The 19,852-nt window shown below is 47.6% G+C and overlaps 1 protein-coding gene across 1 annotated transcript in view; it reads left to right on the top strand.

Annotated features, from left to right (window-relative positions):
• Positions 1 to 1,337: 1,337 nt before the first annotated feature.
• Positions 1,338 to 19,852, top strand: part of LOC144930234 (scavenger receptor cysteine-rich type 1 protein M130-like) — a 63,616-nt gene continuing 45,101 nt past the window's right edge. Inside the window, exons 1-4 of the mRNA XM_078851758.1 lie at positions 1,338 to 1,412; positions 2,589 to 2,724; positions 5,925 to 6,239; positions 18,222 to 18,536. Of these exons, the coding sequence (XP_078707884.1) occupies positions 1,338 to 1,412; positions 2,589 to 2,724; positions 5,925 to 6,239; positions 18,222 to 18,536 (841 nt within the window). The remainder of the gene's footprint in view (positions 1,413 to 2,588; positions 2,725 to 5,924; positions 6,240 to 18,221; positions 18,537 to 19,852) is intronic.

Raw genomic sequence — 19,852 nt, 5'->3', positions numbered from 1 at the left:
CTGCAGAAAAGGACCTAGGGGTTACAGTGGACGAGAAGCTGGATATGAGTCAACAGTGTGCCCTTGTTGCCAAGAAGGCCAATGGCATTTTGGGATGTATAAATAGGGGCATTGTCAGCAGATCAAGGGACGTGATCATTCCCCTCTATTCGACATCGGTGAGGTCTCATCTGGAGAGGGGAGGGATAGCTCAGTGGTTTGAGCATTAGCCTGCTAAACCCAAGGTTGTGAGTTCGGTCTTTGAGAAGGCCATTCAGGGGTCTGGGGCAAAAATTGGGGATTGGTGCTGCTTTGAGCAGCGGGTTGGACTAGATGACCACCTGAGGTCCCTTCCAACCCTGATATTCTGTGAACTGTGTCCAGTTTTGGGCCCCACACTACAAGAAGGATGTGGAAAAATTGGAAAATGTCCAGGGGAGGGCAACAAAAATGATTAGGGGACTGGAACACATGACTTATGAGGAGAAGCTGAGGGATCTGGGATTGTTTATTCTGCGGAAGAGAAGAATGAGGGGGGATTTGATAGCTGCTTTCAACTACCAGAAAGGGGGTTCCAAAGAGGTTGGATCTAGACTGTTCTCAGTGGTAGCTGATGACAGAACAAGGAGTAATGGTCTCAAGTTGCAGTGGGGGAGGTTTAGGTTGGATATTAGTAAAAACTTTTTCACTAGGAGGGTGGTGAAACACTGGAATGCGTTACCTAGGGAGGTGGTGGCATCTCCTTCCTTAGTGTTTAAGGTCAGGCTTGACAAAGCCCTGGCTGGGATGATTTTAGTTGGGGATTGGTCCTGCTTTGAGCAGGGGGTTGGACTAGATGACCTCCTGAGGTCCCTTCCAACCCTGATATTCTATGATTCTATGACACCTGTTCTGAAGGGGACGGCCTTGGAGCACCTGTCACAGCGCTGCCAGCTCTGGCAAACTGCTCCTGGTGATGGGATTTTGATGAGGTGGGGCCCAGTCTCCAGATAACATGAAAAGCTCCAAACACCTAGTGAATTTGAGCCTTTGATTGGCAGCCTGCCCCACTTGTCCACCTCCTGGGGCAGAAAAACCAATCAGAGCTGTGTCAAGGAGAGCTCAACCCCCCTCCCGGTAACGTTGCCAGCACCTTCTTCCATTGTCAGTCAGTTCTTCAATTCTCTTACCTGTGTTCTGGTTATTCAGGGTCAGGGGCTGCACTGTGCTGTACTGGCCCTGGCATGGTGAGCCTCTGACAAGGATTGTAGTTAAGGCAGAGCTGGGGTAGGTACCGCATGGTTCCTGGTCTTTGCCGTTCTCTGGATGGGTGAGAGAGAACTTCCTGTGCTGAATCAGAGTTCTCGCCACTCACCAAGATGGCGTCTGGCTGGGGAAACACCTTGTTGTTTGTTGCCAAGGAGCTCACGCTGTGGCAGTTTGGCCTTCCTGAGGTAGGGGTGGCAAAGTGCCAGAGATGCCTGCGTTAGAGCTGTTTCCTACAAGGCCACCTTTCTGTCTGGTACCACAATTGCTGTGATGGGCTGATTTCAAATTCCATTCTAAACGCCTCTGTTAGGCCTGTTCTAACACACACCTACACACGGCTCCTTCAGGCTGGATTTTACCTTTGATTGACCCCTCTCCCGGCTGCTTTTCCACTGGACTTCAGCTATGTTGTTTTCCTGGTTAACTTGCTACTGTCTCCTGGGAAGCTTGTGTCCTACAGCCAATGTGCTGCTCTTCACTGTAGAGAAGAGACGGGTTTCAGCTGCACGGACTATTAAGGAGATTCTGTATTCAGACAGATGGAAATGGCCAGGACCCTGTGATTCTCTCTTGCTCCCAGACTGACTAACACAGCCTGTGCTGCCTGGAGTTACCACACAGGGCAGTCCTAGCACTGGCCTGGGCAGAGAGTCCTGGAGTGGGTTGCTACCTACACTACGGTATGCGAGATGGTCACTCAGAACCTAGTCAGAAAGTGTTAAGAACAAGCTCTGAAAAAGTGAACAGGAAGCCCTCTGAGACTCTGCTGCCACTGATGGTCACATCTGAAAAAGGAAGCTCCATGACACACTCCTACCACTAATGTACCACTGCCATTCAGGAAGCCCTGAGCAGTCTGGATTCCACAAAGGGAGCAGGGGTTGGTCCCTTCTCCTTTGGATACAGCTGACCCCAGTGGTAACATCCCAGCTCTGTGGTTTTAGTGGCCTGGCTACAATTGGACACACACAGCTCTGTGGGGTTCAATTTTAGAGGTTTCTTTATTTCCACATTTGTTTTCATAATTAGTTTGTCAAATGAGCAGCATTCTCGGCTCTAAAGTTATTTAACTAATCAGACAGAATCATTTTTCAAACAGTTCTGCCCTGCACCAAGGAGGGCGGTTACATGATGATCCGAGACTGAAGCAAAGATGACATCAGAAGCGGACTCGTCACTCATATATGGTAACAGCTGGAGTTTTAGAATTGTATTGGATGTTTTAGCTGCATAAAAATTTAGATAAACTCTCTGATAATGTCTAAAAAGGTGAATATTGTTTCTATTGGTTCCTTTTGGCAGCTGATGCGAGCATCTGAATCTACATATTTCCCTTCCACTGCTTTGCTGTCACTTGTCAGACACAGAGGAGCCCTGGCAGAGTGTTTCCGTGCTGGCTGTGCAGTGTCAGGAGGGGACAGCAAGTCCGTCTGGCAATGAAGGGACATCTCTCCACTCAGCTGCTTTGGCTTCTCCTCTTTCTTCAGGACACCATGGGTAAGTGCCTGCTTTATTTCACTGGATGAGCTGGGCAGAGGAGAAGTAGGAAGAAAGTTTTAATCCACTAGAAATAGTGTTTTATTCCAGAAGTCAAGGAAGCAAATGGAAAGCAGGCAGTTGAGGTTAAAGTAAACTTGTGTTTCTGATTTTCTCCCATTGGTTATTCTGAGAGAGGAGGTTTATATATTTGCAATAATCATAGATTTGACCCAGTCCCAGACCGTGTGCTTTATAAAATACCCCAGTCTTGTGGCACTGTGAGCCCAGAGTTGCTTTTAGTGAACTAATGGCTTCAGTGCTTAGAAATTCCTGATAACCAATCAGAAGGAAAGCAGAGTGGGCTTCTATATTATGACTTCCAGCCTCATCGCCCATCCAGCTCTGTGCCTGTGTATGGAACCTGTGAATAATTCCAGATATACACTCCATGCCATTTAAAATAACACTGCTGTCCTGTGTGCGTCCAACGTGCTGGGCCAACTTCAGCAGGGTTTGAATGATGCACTTGTCAGGACATTGAACTGTTCAGTAGCATCCTGTTTCTGTGAGTTGCTGCAGTCTGAGACGCTGCTGTTCTGTAGCTGCAGTATGAACAGGTGAAGCTGAAGATGAAAGTCAGATTTTAGAAACCTCAAATATTTAGCTAGAGACAAACTGCAGTACCACAGCTGGTATGTAGAGATCGCAGATAGCTCTGCAACGTCTCTGTGCCTTGGAGGGTAGGTGCTGAGGATTCCAGAGCAAGGACATTTTCTGAAGTGGAGGTTTGTACCTGAACTTCCCAAGAAAGTTACACAGAAGTAGCTGGAGTTTGATCTCATGATAAAACTGACCTTTACGAGAGTGAAAACGCAGAGAATTCCACTGGGATTCCTGGGTAACCAAATCTCCATGGCATGCGCCATGTGAAACCATGGGGTCCTATTCTCTCTGCAGGGTGGAGTGATTCCCATTACCTACAATGGGTGGAACTCATACCCTGCAGGGAGAGAAGGCAGCCCTGGACTCCGCTGGTCAACAGTCTGGTCAGAGTAATAAGAGAGGCTGGTTTCAACCTTCCTTTTCTTGTCTTTAAATTTGACTCCATGTGGAACAGGAATGTCCACCTCACACTTGTGAACAGTTAAAAGCTCATAACCCAACAGTCCATGAGAATGTTTATCAGCTGGATTTAAATGCAGCTTAGAATGGCTGCTGAACTCCCTGCCACCCTTCCTCACTAACAGGACACTTTACAAATCTACAAATGGACACCTACGAAGGGGCTGGATTCTGGTTCCACCCAAATGTCTCACAGTGGTGAAACCGACACTTCAGCAGGTTAATGGTTTCATCTTTGATTGTTAAAACTTTAGAAAAACAAAACAAAAAAAAATTGCAGGCGAAGAGAAATGGTTTTGTGAAATTGTTGCCCCGTGACTAACAGCCTTTGCTGGTTTGGGCCACAAAGAGCAAGAGGCAGGTGTAACATGATGGTGGCTGCTGAAACCAGAGAGCAAACATGCTGCAGTGGATATGCCCTACTGGGACTGGCACTAAAAGGAAATAATAATAATTAACCCCCAGTCACTGCTGTGGCGAGGACACCATGGAATACATGAGTGCACAGCCTGTGCCCCCTGTGTAACTTACAGATGTTTCTATGGTGAAAATCCTGCACTGGGAATCCGGCGGTTAGGGTCTGTTCTTGTCTCTGCCACAGATTGAGTGTGTGACCTTGGGGAATCTCATTTAATTTCTCACTGCCTCAGGTTCCCTTTCTGTAAAATGGGAACAATACCTACCTGTGTGATTGAAGGTGGAGAGAGAACGTGGAGATAAAATTCACCAGATAGAAAAAACCTTTAAATAAATTAAAATGATCAAAGTCAACTCTTTTGTTCCAAGCCGAACACATGGGTTCCTACAGAGCGGGGAAGGGTCAGAAGAGACACCAAGTTACTTAATCTGACTCAGGGTTACAGAATGAATCCCTTCAACAAGGGGTCACCAGTACACAAATTTGAGAACCACTGAACAAGAGGGATGTGGAGGTGGGTCCAGAGCTCATGGACTTCCCATAACAGTCACTGTGCTCCGGAGAAGGGGTTTGTTTTCACCATGAGATTGTATGGAACAGTGCCCCCCTCCCCACAGCTTCCCATCAATATACAGCTGTAACTGCAGCTAGTGGGAGCTCTCTGCTCTGAGGGTTCTGATGTCCCCTGCCCCCCAGGATGGAGTTACAGCCCCTGTTACTGGAGAGGGAATGTGCTTTATAAAAACGGGATATAAAATAGTCAACACAGATGAATCTGCACTTATACTTTGTAACCAGCAGGTAAATGCAGATGGGGAAAAACATTTTCTCTAATTCCTTCTGAGAAAACATTTAAAAATTTGAAGCAGGTAGAATGGGAGGGGTCTGGGAGGAACAGTGACTCAGACAGAGGAGGAAGGCAAGTAACATTGAGTGGCAGGTGGGCTGTATGTGTGTGTGTGGGGGGGGGGTGGCACTGAATGGGCAGAGCAGCAGCAAGTGTGAGGGGAGGGAGAGCAGGATAGTGGGATATGTCTGGCTCTCCATGTTATGTTCACAGCAGAAACACAGAGAAGTTAGATAAATATATGAAATACTCTTTCTGGAAGTTTGCAATGTAACACGACTTTATAACTTAGAATGTAGAACCCTCACATACAAGAACCCCAAAACAGAGAGAGACAAAGCAGGGTGCTCCACAAGGCAGAGAGGCACAACTTACCCTACCTAGATTGCCACTTCCTTTCAAAGCGCCCCATCCCTAGCCTGCAAACAGGACCAGGAAGTCCCTTCCTCTTAAAGTGGCAGCAGGTTGGCATTTTAACAGTTTTCAATACACCACACTCCTTTCCAGACAGGAGAGGTTGTTGGAGATGGTTGGAGGAGCTGGTGCCAGGGAGAGGTTGGGTGGGGGAACATGTTTTCAAGTGAGTGGTGGGGGAGAAGGAATGAGGAGACTGGGTGGTGAGGGAGGGTGGTGAATCACACAGCAGTGATGGTGCTCAGCATTCACCAGCCCAGAGAGCTCAGAGGGGAGGAGATACCTCATGCTGCCTCCCCAGTGACAAGCCTGACTGGGATGTCAGGGAGTAAAGCCCAGGGCCCTTGTGTGATAATCTCCAAACCAGAGGGCATGGGCTCTGTGTCGTCTGCAACTCTGCTCTGTGTCTCTTTGAAGGTGCTGATGAGCTGAGGCTGGTGAATGGAAGCAGCCCCTGTGCCGGGAGAGTGGAGGTTAAACACCAGGATCAGTGGGGGACGGTGTGTGATAACGCCTGGGACATGGAAGATGCTGAGGTGGTTTGTAAGCAGCTGGGATGTGGACCTGCTGTCAGTGCCCTTGGTAATGCTCATTTTGGAGAAGGATCTGGACCAACTTGGCTGATTGTACCTGATTGTGATGGTGATGAGTCAGCTCTCTGGGACTGCAGACATGCAGGATGGAATGTAATCCAGTGCCCTCGTTCTTTTGATTCCGGAGTGATCTGCTCAGGTAAGAACTCTGCCAACCTGCCCCTGTAGGAAACTCCCTATGAGGGAGAAGGGACTGAACCCAAAGTGTGTGAAATTCCTGGTGACTCAGAGCTGGACGGTGTCCTGCACTGAGGTCTGTGTGGAGCTGACCAGTCTCTCCCTGAGCTCCCCTTGGTAGACTGGGGATGAGCAGGCTGTGCCATCCTCTGGGCAGGTCAGGCAGCTGTCATGGAGTAAGGGTGGGGTGGAGCAAAGCACAATTACCAGGTCCGTGCTGGTAGGTGCCTGTGTATAGAAGCCCAGTGTCTCCCCAGGGGAGCAGCAGTTGTGACCCTGCCTGTGGCTGCGGGAGCTGGGATGGGAGCCGGTGGGGCGAGTGCTGTGGAGTTTTCCCCAGAGTTCCCTGAGGCAGCAAGAGAGGAGCCCTGAGCCTGACCATGGCAAGTGGGAGGGGCCAAACCAGCTGTGGATAGGTGCAGGGGGCAAAAACTGACTCCACTGCTCCACACAGCTCCCTCCTTCCCCGAATCCCCCCAGGGTCAGGCAGGAAACTCCCACATGACGTGTAGCTCTTTGTTCCGCAGCCCACCTGGCTGCCTTCCCATGCAGGGTGAGCTAGAATTACCCACAGGATAATGTCGTGGAGACGGCATCTGGATCCCTCTGCACTTGGGAAATAAATGTGTATGTATAACCTGGCTTCATCAAAGCTTGTGCTGTTAAAATGGCTGTGTTTGCACACAGGTCTAAAGAGAGTGACTGTTAAAAACAGCCCTGACACGTGTAATACTAAGCCCTGGTCTACACTACAGAGTTAGGTTGATGTAAGTCAGCTTACGTTGACCTAATTCCATAAGCGTCTACACTAAAATGTAGCTCCTGCCAATGTAACTTGCCCATTACCCCGACATAACAACTCCACCTCCATGAGAGGTGTTAGCACTTAGGTCGATGTAGCTAGGTCTATGCAGCTAGGTCTACGCACTGTCAGTGTGGACACTGCATTGCTTATATTGACGGTTGCTGCCTTTCTGAATCCATCCCACAATGCTCCACACTGATAGTTAAACTGATGCAAGCAGGGGCGGGGGGTATGGAAGGCCAGGGGAGGCTGAACCTCCCCAAATAGCCAGGCATGGCCCCACCCACACTCCACCCTGAACCCCCTCCTGCTTCCTGACGCTTCCCAATGTCCTCAGCCCAGGGAGGTTGCTCCTCTTCCCTGAGGGGGCTGGGGCTAGCGCGTGCCAGCCTGGGGCTCATGTCTCCGGCCAGTTGGGGCCCCCGGTGCTCTGGGGCTGGGGGCTCTTGGGAGGGTTGGTCAGGGTGGCCCGGGGCTGGAGTGGGGGGGCCAGCAACCACGGTCAGGGGCTCGAGGTTCCCACAGAGGAGGAGGGGCAGAAGGGGTGGAGGAGGGGTGGGGCTTCAGGCAGAAGGGCCAGGGCCAGGGGCTAGGCTCCCTGAACGGGAGGCTCAAACATCGCCCATGGGTGCAAGCACTCCTGGCGAGGATGTGCACCACCAACACAAAGAGCGTAGTGTGGACACACAAAAGCGATATAGTTACTGTGGCGGCTAGATATTCACATAACTTAGGTCAACTACATTTTGTACTGTAGACTTGCCCTCAGTGTAGGACATTGGTCGCTGCAGCTGGCTGAACAGCGACAACACCTCTTTGTTCTGATTAGCTCAGTTTGCATCTCTCTGCAAATCCCTGATCACCACCACTGGTGAAGTCACATCTGATCACTGGGGTCAGTGCTTTGTGCGTCTCCCCTCACACCCTGCCACTCACTTACCACCCTGAATTCCACTGAATGCATCCGATGAAGTGAACTGTAGCTCACGAAAACTTATGCTCAAATAAATTTGTTAGTCTCTAAGGTGCCACCAGTCCTCCTTTTCATTTTACCATTTTCAGTGACAGTATCCCCAGAAACTGTGGGGGAGGTCACCCCTCCCCTGTGCCCTCTTGGCCCTGTGTCAGAACACAGGGGCCACAGTCACCATAAGCCCCCCCAATCTTCCTTCAGAAATACGCCGGGCACAGTGGGGGCCTCCTCAATAGGGCCTAAAGTGGAGTAACCCTCAGCACATGGAGATGCATTGGCTCCCCTCTCAATCTCTGTGCCAGGCTCAGCACAGGTGCATGGATCTACTGGGGCTGAGGTGAAGGGTCTCTCTCTGGGCTTCATTCTGGGTTTCCTGTGTTCAGTGAGCTCTGCAGCTGCAGTGTCTCAGCTGAGGTGTAACTGCCTGAGCTGCACCACCCTAATTTCCACTGTTTCTATACCAGAAATGCACAAGTGCAGAGAGGAGCTCCTTTGCATAATGGCAGGAGCCAAAAGTGGGAGCCTGGCAGCCACACCCCCATTCCCTGCTGGGCCTGTTCTTGTCTCTGCAGCCGCAGCTCTGGGCTTGTAAACCCTGAACTTCTGGGCCTATTGGTGCTGCTTGGAGGATTTGGGGAGGATCCAGAGGGTACAAAGGAACTTGACCGGCTATCAGGGAATTAGGCACCAGCACTTACCTTGTAAATGCTGAATAAACATGAAATGAATACCGACTTGTCTGAGAAACCCTCATTCTATCCATCCTGCTCCAGTGTACCTCCTCTAACTCATCTTGGTACAGAAGCGACCAACGAGACACATGAACTGAGTGTCCCCTCACAGTTATTATTGACAATTATTTACCTCAGGAATAATTATTGACAATTATTTACCTGAGGTTACAGAAAGAGACATTGACACTAAAGGAAAAGATTCCTTGGCATTTTAAGTTCCCTGCATGAATGCTCAGTGTTTGTCCTTCATTTTGGGTCTTTATCACACATTGGCACCACATTTGGCCCTTGGTAGATTGAGAGCTCTGCTGCCTAGACGCAACTGCTGTAAAGTTACACTGAGTCTGTGCTAGGGCAATGCTCACATTTACTAGTCTGCACAATGACCCTCCCACCCCTGACAAACACTGGCTGGATGTTGGTAGACCCCACTTTACCAGTCAGTAATGAGCTCAGGTGCTCTGCTACTTTCCCTCTCTCCCACTTCTCCTGTCTGCACAGCCACTCCGTGGCTTTCACACCCTGCACCCACACAAAACCTATCTGGCCAATTACCTGTATTGCACCAAGGGAAATGCATCACAATTCCCTTCATCTACACACCAGGCAGCAACCCTGTACACACCAGGAGTACAGGAGGTGAGCAGAGAGGCCAACACACAGCATGGCATTGTTAGATATTGTTATTGAATGGGATCCCTGTCCACCAGCTTTGCACTTCTCTTTAGAGCAGCCTTGTGGCTTCTCCAGTTTACACCATCCATTTACATCCAGGCTCTCATTTGGAAATAAGCACAGTATGGATTTTGCTAACAGCTCCCTCTTGGACCGTGCCTTTTGTCTCACAGAGCCAGCTGGTCTAGCTTCAACTACACCTATGTTTCACCGGCAAAAATCAGCTTAGAGGTCGCAAGTGGGTACAGTTGACTACTGGTGATGTGTAAGGCCCACTTTACACCACTCTTACACCAGTGCAGCTTCCTACACAAAGCACTATGGAGGACAGAGACCTCTGTATGCACATAAACCTGCAGTCACTGCTAGAGTTGAACATTTCTCACACTATTTATTGTCACTGGTGCTCTCAGAGCTAGGAGGCTGTTGTTCATTCATTGCAATGAAGGCCAGACTCTCCTTACTGCCTGTGGACAGACAGCTTTGCATGTCAGTGACTGTGGAATTAAATTAAAATTCACTAACAAAAATCCTCATTAATGCACCTGGTGGGAGATTAAGGCTGTCTGTGTTTTTAATGATGGGTTTACTTAAGTTCATGGGACTCTGTATGCTAGTACCTCAGGAAGAGGCACTGTTCCTGGGAGTCAGGGGGCAGACTCAGTGTGTGTAAGGCAACCAAGAGGGAGAGCGGAGAGATACTATTTAGAGTGATAGGTGCCGTGTCAGGTCGGGGAGGATAGCAGTTGTGTCTGGGTGGCCACCAGCTCCCTGCTAGGAGGAGGGGCCATGTCTGAGAGAAAGGAGGGAGGCAGAGTCAAGTGACTGACAAGAGAAAGCCTGGGAACAGGAGTGAGTCTGACCAACAGGAAGTGAGATGCCCAGCACTGGAGAGAGGAGAAGCCAATTTGGAGCAGTCTGGAGCCAGCTATGGAAAGGCCAGGACTGGCTGTGTGGTGAGGCCCAGAGAACTGGCCCCTGGGCAGCAACATCCCTCAGCTTGGGCCTTTCCCTCTTCAAGGTCACTCCCTGGTTAAAGAGTTTTGTTGGGAATATTCCCCACCAAGCCAGGCTGAATTAGTGCTTCAGCTACCTAGGGAAAATCCACCACCACCTGGCAAACTTTGCTCTGACTGAGAGTCCACGCTGCCTGCCTACTGCGAGTTTGCCTGAGCACTAGGGTAGGAGACTCAAGTTTGGATTTTTAGTAATGTTATTGCAATGTGCACCTTGAGCCCTGCACCCCTTTGTGATGAGGGGAAATCCCGGGAGCAGAAGCAGCCTGATTCCTGCATGAAGAGGATGCCTGAGAGCAGCGATCATCAGCCCCCGTGCAGTGACTGAGGAATTTAGATTCATGGGAAACTAATGGGTACTATCAGCATGGGCACCAGTGACCCTGAGAGCAGTGTTTTACCGTGTTGTGCTATATTTACTTCCTGTTTAGTATAACTACTGTGTTGAATATACTATATGTGTCTGCTTTATTTCTTAAGAGTCTCTAACTATCTGGCAAGTAAGTGGGGGTTACCCTCTGGTTAGAATTTTCCTTCCAACTGCCCTGGGACCCTGCTAGGAAGGAGCGAAGAGAGTGGATGCACTGCCAAATAAATTCATATGGGAAGAAAATAAGGAAGTTGCATCCTGCTGAGCTGGAGACGAGATTCAAAAGAACCCAGGCCTGTCCATCAAATCCTGTGAGGAGATTGATGCTAAAGAAGGTAATTGGATGGATAAGGGGTGCTACGTAAGGGTGAATGGGTTGTAAGAGGATTTTCACAGGGTAGCTGGTCCCTGTGGGTAGGCTAAGTCAGCAACCCTGGATCAGAGTAGGTGAGTCCAATCCAGTAAATTAAAGAGGGTCGGGCTACACCTGGGGCTGTAAAGGGCTGCTCGTAGGCAGTTTGGGAAGATGGACAGAGACAGGCTGCATCCTGGGCAGGGGAAGGCACACCAGAGTGGAGTTAGCTCCTGTGGTGTATCCCTGCAACAAGGGGCCAGGGGCTTAGGGAAGCAGCTAGGGGCCAAGAAGGGAGCAGAACTGACTGAAACTGGGAAACTGCCAGGAGCAGCAGTGCCAAAGACCCCTGGATGGGGGTGTCCCTGAGACCAAGGAATGAGAAAAAAAGTTTGTTTTTTTCTGTTGATTTGCTAACTTCTCTTAAGAAAATAAACCTTCTTGCAAAAGAGTGGGTGTGGCAGTGCATTCTTTGAAGTTGCGGAAGAAGCATGACTGGGTGACAAGGCTGTAAAGGGATTGTCAAATTTAGCAGGTGTGTGGTTCTTTCTGGGGAATACACTGAGTATTTGAGTGTTGGACAGATGTAGGGTTGTGAGTATAGGCTGTTCAGTACAGTACACCTAAAAACAAGTTGTATCTTAACAGAGAGAAGGCATTTGACTCAGTGCTACTCTTGTCATGTGCTCTATTCTCTGAGTGATATTTTCAAAGGCAAAGTGTGCATGTTTGTGCTATGGCTGTGTTGGATCACAGCTCAAAGAGGGCAGAGTTAATGTTGCATGGGTGTGCACCTTAACTTTGTGTTTTCAGAGGTTTGAGTTTCCTGAACTCAGCATTCTGGAAGAGCACAAGATACCTCTGGGCAACCTTACCCCTGCACAAATGAAGGTTTCTATCAGTGAATTTCCTAGTTTTTTGGAACATAAAGAGAAGTGTTTGTTGTCAGAGTTAGTCATTTAGACGGTTGTAGTTCTCACCTATGTTTGCAGTTGATAGAAACTGTAACTAGGTAATTGTAAAAAGACCTAACTTTTATATAGCCCTTTTCATCAGTAGATCACAAACAGCTTTACCTCACTATCCCCATTATACAGCTGGGGAAACTGAAACACAGAGAAGTGAAGTGATTTGCTCAAGGACACTTAGAAGTCCAGAGGCAGAGCTAGGAATAGTCGCAGTCCAGGGGTCTCTATACTAGGCCATATGGTTGCTTGGTGATTCCTCAGAGCTCCTACCTGTTTTTGTACCTTTTGTCACAATGCAATGGGAATAATAGTTGTGCTTTGAAATGTTTGTAATGGGTATTTGCTAAGAGGGTCAGTCAGAAAAATTCCATCCATCTGTCCCAAAATCTTGACAGTCTTGTATTACATGGTTGTTACAGTAACTTTAAGTGTGTGAGGGGAGACTGATATTTTTCTCTCCTTCTCCACCCCCTGTCCGACCAGTTTCTGTAAAATTAACCCTCCTCAACATTTCTAGCTCTCCCTTCCCTTCCTACCCCAGTAAGCTATTAGTTGGTACTCAAGAAGCCTTGGTTATGGCACCTGAGCTGCACACTGATCTGGGGCCCACCATATCCCTGACCCACCCCACCTGGGACTCCTTTCCCAGCTAGGCTCCAGGGCAATCTAGTCCACCCCCATCCAAACTGCCTCCCGCTGCACCCACCTAATGGTGACCTGTACCTTTACTAAACCTAAATTTTAGAGGAGGAAAATTTAAAGTGGAACAGTTTCAACAGGAGACATTGAAAGCATTCCAGCCTGGAATAGTTCACGGCCTGGTGATTACCATGCTCACCTGTGGATCAGGGATAGAATTCCTGAATTCAAGCCCCTGCTCCTGAGTAGGGTTTCAAACTAGTGTCTCCCATATCCCAGACAAGTGCCCTAATCACTGGACTAAAGGTTATAATGGAGAGCACACACAATTTCTGTATGACACACAATGGGCTCTTCTGATTTTCTGACAAGTTCCAAACAGTTTCAAGGCTGAATCAGATATTTTTTCTGATTTTTTTGGTTTGCTGTCTGAACCAAGACAACAATTACTGGCCTGGCTGTAGCTTGGACTGGTGACATCAGAGGGATGGAGGCTGTGGTGAGGGTCGGTGTGGAGGTGGAGAGGCTGGGTGGATGCGACACTCATAGCGTCCCAATGCCAAGAGGCAAGGGCCTCTCTGGTATCAGGTAATGAGTTTCAGATGGCCTGGCCAGTTCAGTGTCCCCCAATTCACTGAGGTCATAATCTGTGTCTGAGAGGTGGCATGTACAATATTGGAAAACTAATAAGTCACTGATCATTGATATTCTTACACATTGTATGTACGAAGTGTGTTCAAGGGTTGTGAGTACAGGCTGGAATAATGACTAAAGTGTGTTTAAACCAGGCATGTCACAGGGAGTTGGCAAACAGGTCTGCCAAAGGAATGTGTTTGCTTCTCTGACTAGCCTGGTCATCAGGTAGAGATGAAAAAGGTCTATTTGCATATTAGGAAAACAAAACTATCAAGCTCCAAGTTGGGGAGGAGACATCATGTCATCTACACACAGGAGGCGAGAGAAGCTTGGTCTAAGTCTTACCTAAAGAGTACATTGCAACTGTTTACTGTGCTATAAAAACAGGGGAGCTGAACCTCAAACAATAAGCAATTGAATCAACTGATTGTATACAACATTATGTACAATATTACTATATTATGAAAGTGTATTGAGTGAGATGTTCAATGAAAGCCTATGCCACACATAATATCATCATGGAATCTATGTATTCTCACTATATTAAGAATTATGGCTTCTCATTGATATTGTGGTTTAAAGTGTGTGTCCAAATAAAGGGTTTCTCCCAGGTAGGAGGGAAGGCAACTATCTACCTGTCCCCAATGAAATTAAGCAAAGGGTCCCCCAAAACAAGAGAAGCTCTATTTGCATAGAAATCAGGAGGGGGATAGGAAGTCCAGAGAAAAGGAAGAACAGTGTAAGGTCATCCTGCCTCTTGAAACAAGATCATTGAACTTCAGAAGATATATGCAAGAACAGAAACCATCTTTGTCATCCATCACTAGGCAAACACAAGACAACAGTTGCAATTTGACCCAGGTAAAAACTTGAGAATTGTTAGTCTGCTGAGAGCACATTTGGTCATGCTGACCATGTATTCCCCTGTCAGTATCCCTCTGTTGTTTTTTGTCTTCTACCTAGATTGTAAGTTCTTTGGGGCAGAGACTGTCTTTCTCTTCTGTGTTTGTACAACACCTAGCACAATGGAGTCCTGGACCATGAGTAGGGCTCCCAGGTGCTACGATACTACTACTAATGTGCCTGGTGTGATAAGTGCGTGTTGGATTTTACACAACATCTGTGAGACCCAGGTTGAAATCCTGGAGGATGGATGGGGGCAGGAACTGGATAAATCTTCTCAAAATTATGGGCAGCCAGAGAGGGGTCCCATGCAAAATGATTCAAGTGGTTAAGGGAAGAGAGTGGGGGTGCCTTGTGCTTCTGCTAGGATGCCACAGGAAGTTGTGGCTAATGAACACTCTGTGAGCAAGCAAGGGAGTTTTGCTTTGATTACATTCTGAATTAATAGCTTGGGGTAGGAGGTATCATGCCATTTATGGGCTGAGATTGACCTGATTAAGTTTTTCAGACAAAATGTTAGCCAATAGAGGAGAGCAGCACAAGTGATTAACTGTCTAGAAAACATCAACTATGAGGAAAGATGGGGAAAAAATGGGTTGGTTTAGTCTGGAGAAGAGAAGGCTGATGGAGGGACATCCTATGATTCTTCAAGTACATAAAAGGCTGCTATAAATAGGAGGGCACTAAATTGTTCTCCTTAATCACGGAGGACAGGACTAGAAGCAAAAGGATTAAATTGCAACAAGAAAGATTTAAATTAGACATTGGGGAAAACTTCCTAACCATCAGACTTGTTAAGCAGTGGAACCAATTGCCTACGGAGGTAGTGGAATCTCTGTCATTGGACATTTTTAAGAAAGGGTCAGACAAACATCTGTCAGGGGTGGTCTAGATAATACTTATGCTAGGTCTACACTGCAGACCTTACAGCGGCACTGCCGTAAGGTATCCTGTATGGCCTCTCTACGCTGATGGGAGAGGTCTCTCCTGCCTGCATAATTAAAGAGCCCTAATGAGCAGCAGTAGCTGTATCAGTGGGAGAGCATCTCTCGCCAACACAACTCTGTTGTTACCGACGCTTGTGTCAGTGAAACTTGTCAGTCAGGGGGGTGGGTTTTTTTTTCCTACACCCCTGTCCAACAGACGTTTCACTGACAAAAATGCCAATAAAGACATAGGTTTAGTCCTGCCTTGGTGCAGGGGACTGGATTAGATGACCTATCAAGGTCCATTCCAGTCCTCCACTTCTATCATTCTATGGAAATGAATTTATTGAGTTTATCAAAAAAAGTTACTGTCTCTCTTAGGGGCGTGAATTTTTCACAGCCATGACCCATGTAGCTAGGGTGACCTAAGTTTTAGGAGTAGACCAGAACAAAGGAATGTGATGCAAACTGAAAAACTTGAATATTGAGGGAGAGCCCCACCAAGGAGTATTCACCCCTGACAGTGATCATCAGAAAGCATTCTCCATCTCCTGTTGGGTTGAATGCAGTGGGAAGAAACTGTGCTAAGGTTGTTTGGAATTGTGCTCCCAGTATGGTGCATTCTCCACAGTTTGCAGGACATTGGAGTGATGGGGCTCAGTGCTTGGCTTTGCAGCAAAAGGTGCTTTATCATGGTTGTTTGCCTCTGCATTGTCTGCATCGTGTCCCTCCCAAGGGCTGTATGCTCCATTCTGAGCTTTTGTGCACGCTCCAGGAAACCTTTCCAACTGCTTTCAAGGCCCTCTATTGGGATTAACTGTATGCTCCATGGAACAGATCATCTACAGCTTTTTCTTATGTTTCCTGAGATTTAACTCCCCTCTTCACACAGTTACATGTGCACAGGGAAATAAGAAAAAGCAGTGTCATTGATGGTCCCATTCTTCATAGTCTCCATGCCAACAATGATAAAATATGCTTGTTCCCATAAGGTTGGAATGCTATTCCCATCTTCTCTTCCAACTCCATGGTTTCCTTTGAGATGGTAAGATATTCCCCCATTTATTTCCCATTCTACAGACCTTTTGTACTTTGAGTGGTGCACACACGTGTGTGGGAGGAGGGGACAGGCTTTGTGTAGGGGAGTTCTTTAAAATTTTATGGTTTTGAGCAGTTGGGGGCTGGATGGATGACTCTTTTCTTTCCTAGGGTGGGTAGAGGAGTAGTAGGAGCAGGTTAGTGACTGCATGTGACCTTCTACAGGCTTTACTGACTACAGCTGAGTAAATCATTGATTTTTCAGTTTAGTGGCCAAACCAAAAAATCTGAAAGAAGAACTGATTCATTTAGAGCCCAAACTGAATGGTTGTTTTTTTCTTGCAGAAACAAAAACAAAAAACATTCTTTCTGATCTAATGAAAGATTTGAAATATGATTTTGAAAAGACATTAGAAAAGGAACAAGTGTTGGGTGGGAAGGGGAGAAATTTCAGTTATACATTCAGCTGTACTCAGGACAGCTTGCAGGGATGCAGATGCAGTTACTAACCCGCTGGAGCTCGTTCGCTGACTCGGTACCAGATTCAGAGCCACCTCACCTTCATTTTCTCTGACAGTGCCCTGTAGACATCTGCATTCTGGTGACTCTTATCCAGAGGGAACTGGACATGCTTGTCTCCAGACAGGCCAATCAAGTCCTGGGCCTCTGCATGGGTCCATGTGGAAGCAAGGGGGCATGGTTGCTATGAGAATGTGAACTCACCTGGTACCGAAAGGAGGCGCTCCTGGCTGCCTGCCAGCATTTAACCAGAGAGGGTACATCTGGTCAAGATGACCCCAGAGCTGTGGAGCGCAAACAGGTGCAAAGCAGGTTGATGCAGGTATGAAGCAATGCAGTGTGGGACACTAGCTGGAGGACTGTCAGCAGCATTAGCATTAGGAATTATTTCACAGGAATCTTACAATGAACAAACTGATTGTGAAGTGGAGTTACTCCCTCTCCAATGAGGATTAGTTACGGCAACCTAAGATGCCAAATAAATTGCTCTGAGAACAGGGTTCATGTGGACACAAGGTATTTAAGGTGAGCTAATTACAGCTCATGTGAGGTAACATCCCCTGTAGACAAGCCATAAGGGTAATTGAGAAGGGCTTCACACTGGAACAGGCCTTCCATGTGTCAGGCTCTGTTGGCATGAGGCCGACACACAAGATCCTAATTCCAAGCAGTTGGAACATCTCCACTTTCTGGCATCATGCAGAACATTCACCTGCTTCCTTCCCACTAGTACTGTATCTAGTCTGTTCTAGACCATCACTTCTCCTTTGTGTCTATCCCACTCTCTGCTCCTTCTGGGGAATTATTTCTCCTCTCTGCCCTTTGCTTTTCCCTTCTGAACTCTCAGCCACTATTTTTGTATTTTCAGATCATATGAATTATGAAGCTCCTTCCTTCCTTTTTCTCACCCCTGTGAAGACACTTGCTATTCCTTGCCCCTTATTCTCCTTTACTCCCCAGTCTCACAGATTAAGCCTCTTTGAAGCCTCCAGGCTTTCTTTCTTTGAACTTTTGCCTGTTTTTCAATATCCTTCCTGTCATGAAGGAACAGAAAGTACATCCTCAGCTGGAATATTGTATAAGACCATTTAAACACCCATCAGTCCCGTCCAGTCCCACCTGGAGAGACAGTCACACACTCTGCTTTGTGTCATTCTGTTCACACCTGAGAATTATATTGTTGGCTAACTCTTGGCTTTGACCTCTTATTCAAACTCTCTCTCTCATCACTGGAGCACAGGAACTGGCATATGGAGTAAAGGGCTTATTTAACAATGTCTTTGCTGTTGAGAGAAGAAGGTTCCCTTCATTTCATCCCCAGGAAGGCCTGGGGAAGGTTTTGGGATGTCAGTATAACCAACACTCACTGATGGATGCATTGACTCTTTAGGTCGCATCGAGGTCCGGCTGGTTGGAGGGGACACTGCCTGCTCTGGACGTGTTGAAGTCACACATGGAAATACGTGGGAGACAGTCTGCGATTCACAATTGGATTTCAACACCGCTTCTGTTATCTGCAATGAATTAGGGTGTGGACAGGCTGTAGCTACTATAGGAGCAACACATTTTGGAGAAGGACATGATCTGATCTGGAAGGAAGAGTTTCATTGTGTGGGGAATGAGACTGTCCTTTCAAACTGTCCCAGGATGTCCCGTCCTAACGACACATGCTCCCACACTGATGCTGTCAGCATATTGTGTTCAGGTAAGAATTCAAACTGTTCACTTTAACATATGACTAACATGGGCCCTACAGCTGGGCTACTAGATCTCTTTTCTCTCACATCCATATATTCCTCCTGTGAACCCACATCCCAGAAAACTTTGCTTGTTTCCAAGTTGCTCCAAAGGATTCTTGTCTGCTACAAAGGGTGGCTCTGCTTTCCCATCACCCAGGGGGAGCCAAGAAGAGATGGTGGGAAATCCCATTCTCTCATATTCCTCACTCTATTTCAAGTGTCTCCAGTAAATGGGGACAGTTCTATTTACCTTTATCCTGCTATAAGGATAGGGTCCCAGCAGAGCTCCGATTTCCCTTATCCTCCACTAGGGATGCATGTTCTCTACTGCTGAGCACTCTTCTCCCTGCTCAGATACATCTGTAAGGGGAAGGGGCAGGGTCTAGTGGTCAGAGCACAGAACCAGAACCCAGGAGACGTGGGTTTTATTTCCAGTTCTGGTTCTGTATTCTGTAATACCTTGTATCTCAGTTTCCCCATTTGAGGAACAACAGTTAATTTCCTACTTCAGATTGTGTCTGTGAGGCTTAACTTCATTTGTGTTTGTAAAGCCTTTCAGGCACTTGAATACATAGTGCTATGTAGGGCGTAGGTGTTATTTTAAAACTTTCTTGATGGAATTGGACCAGTTGTGGCCACTTTTAGGTTATTGCCCTGCAATGGGGATTGGCTTTGTGTCACCCATTCATACAGATTGATTATTAGAGACTAGCTGAAAGCCTGTGCTATTGCTTGGGTGAAACTTGTAAAGTCTTGTGAAGCAATAGTGACTGCTGCAAGAAAATATTAAGCAAAAAACAGAAATATTGTAGCAAGGCAGGGCACTCACCAGTGCAGCACTTCCTGCTGGTCTGTCCAGGAATTAGCTCCTTCAGCTCAGGAGTGCCCTCTATGGGCCGGTGTCTTGCCCTCTGTTACCTGCCCTGTTGTCTCCACCACCTCTGACCCCCTGTCCCTCACAGACCCTGGTATCCCTTACCTTGGGTGCTGCCACTCTGGGTCTCCCCTCCTATACCCACCTGTCAAGGTTCCCTCCCCACTCTGAACTCTAGGATACAGTATGGGGACCCACATGAAAGACCCCCCCTCCCAAGCTTATCTCTACCAGCTTAGGTTAAAAAATTCCCCAAGGCACAAATTCTTCCTTGTCCTTAGAACTGTATCTCTGCCACCACCAAGCGAGTTAGAAAAAGATTTAGGAAAAGGACCACTTGGAGTTCCTGTTTCCCCAAAATATCCCCCCAAGCCCCTTCACCGCCTTTTCTGGGGAGGCTGGAGAGTA

Source organism: Lepidochelys kempii, chromosome 1, assembly GCF_965140285.1.
Source record: "Lepidochelys kempii isolate rLepKem1 chromosome 1, rLepKem1.hap1, whole genome shotgun sequence".
In the NCBI taxonomy this organism is placed as follows: domain Eukaryota; kingdom Metazoa; phylum Chordata; order Testudines; family Cheloniidae; genus Lepidochelys; species Lepidochelys kempii.
The sequence above is the reverse complement of the archived record's forward strand: the minus strand, read 5'-3'. Positions and strand labels throughout refer to the sequence as shown.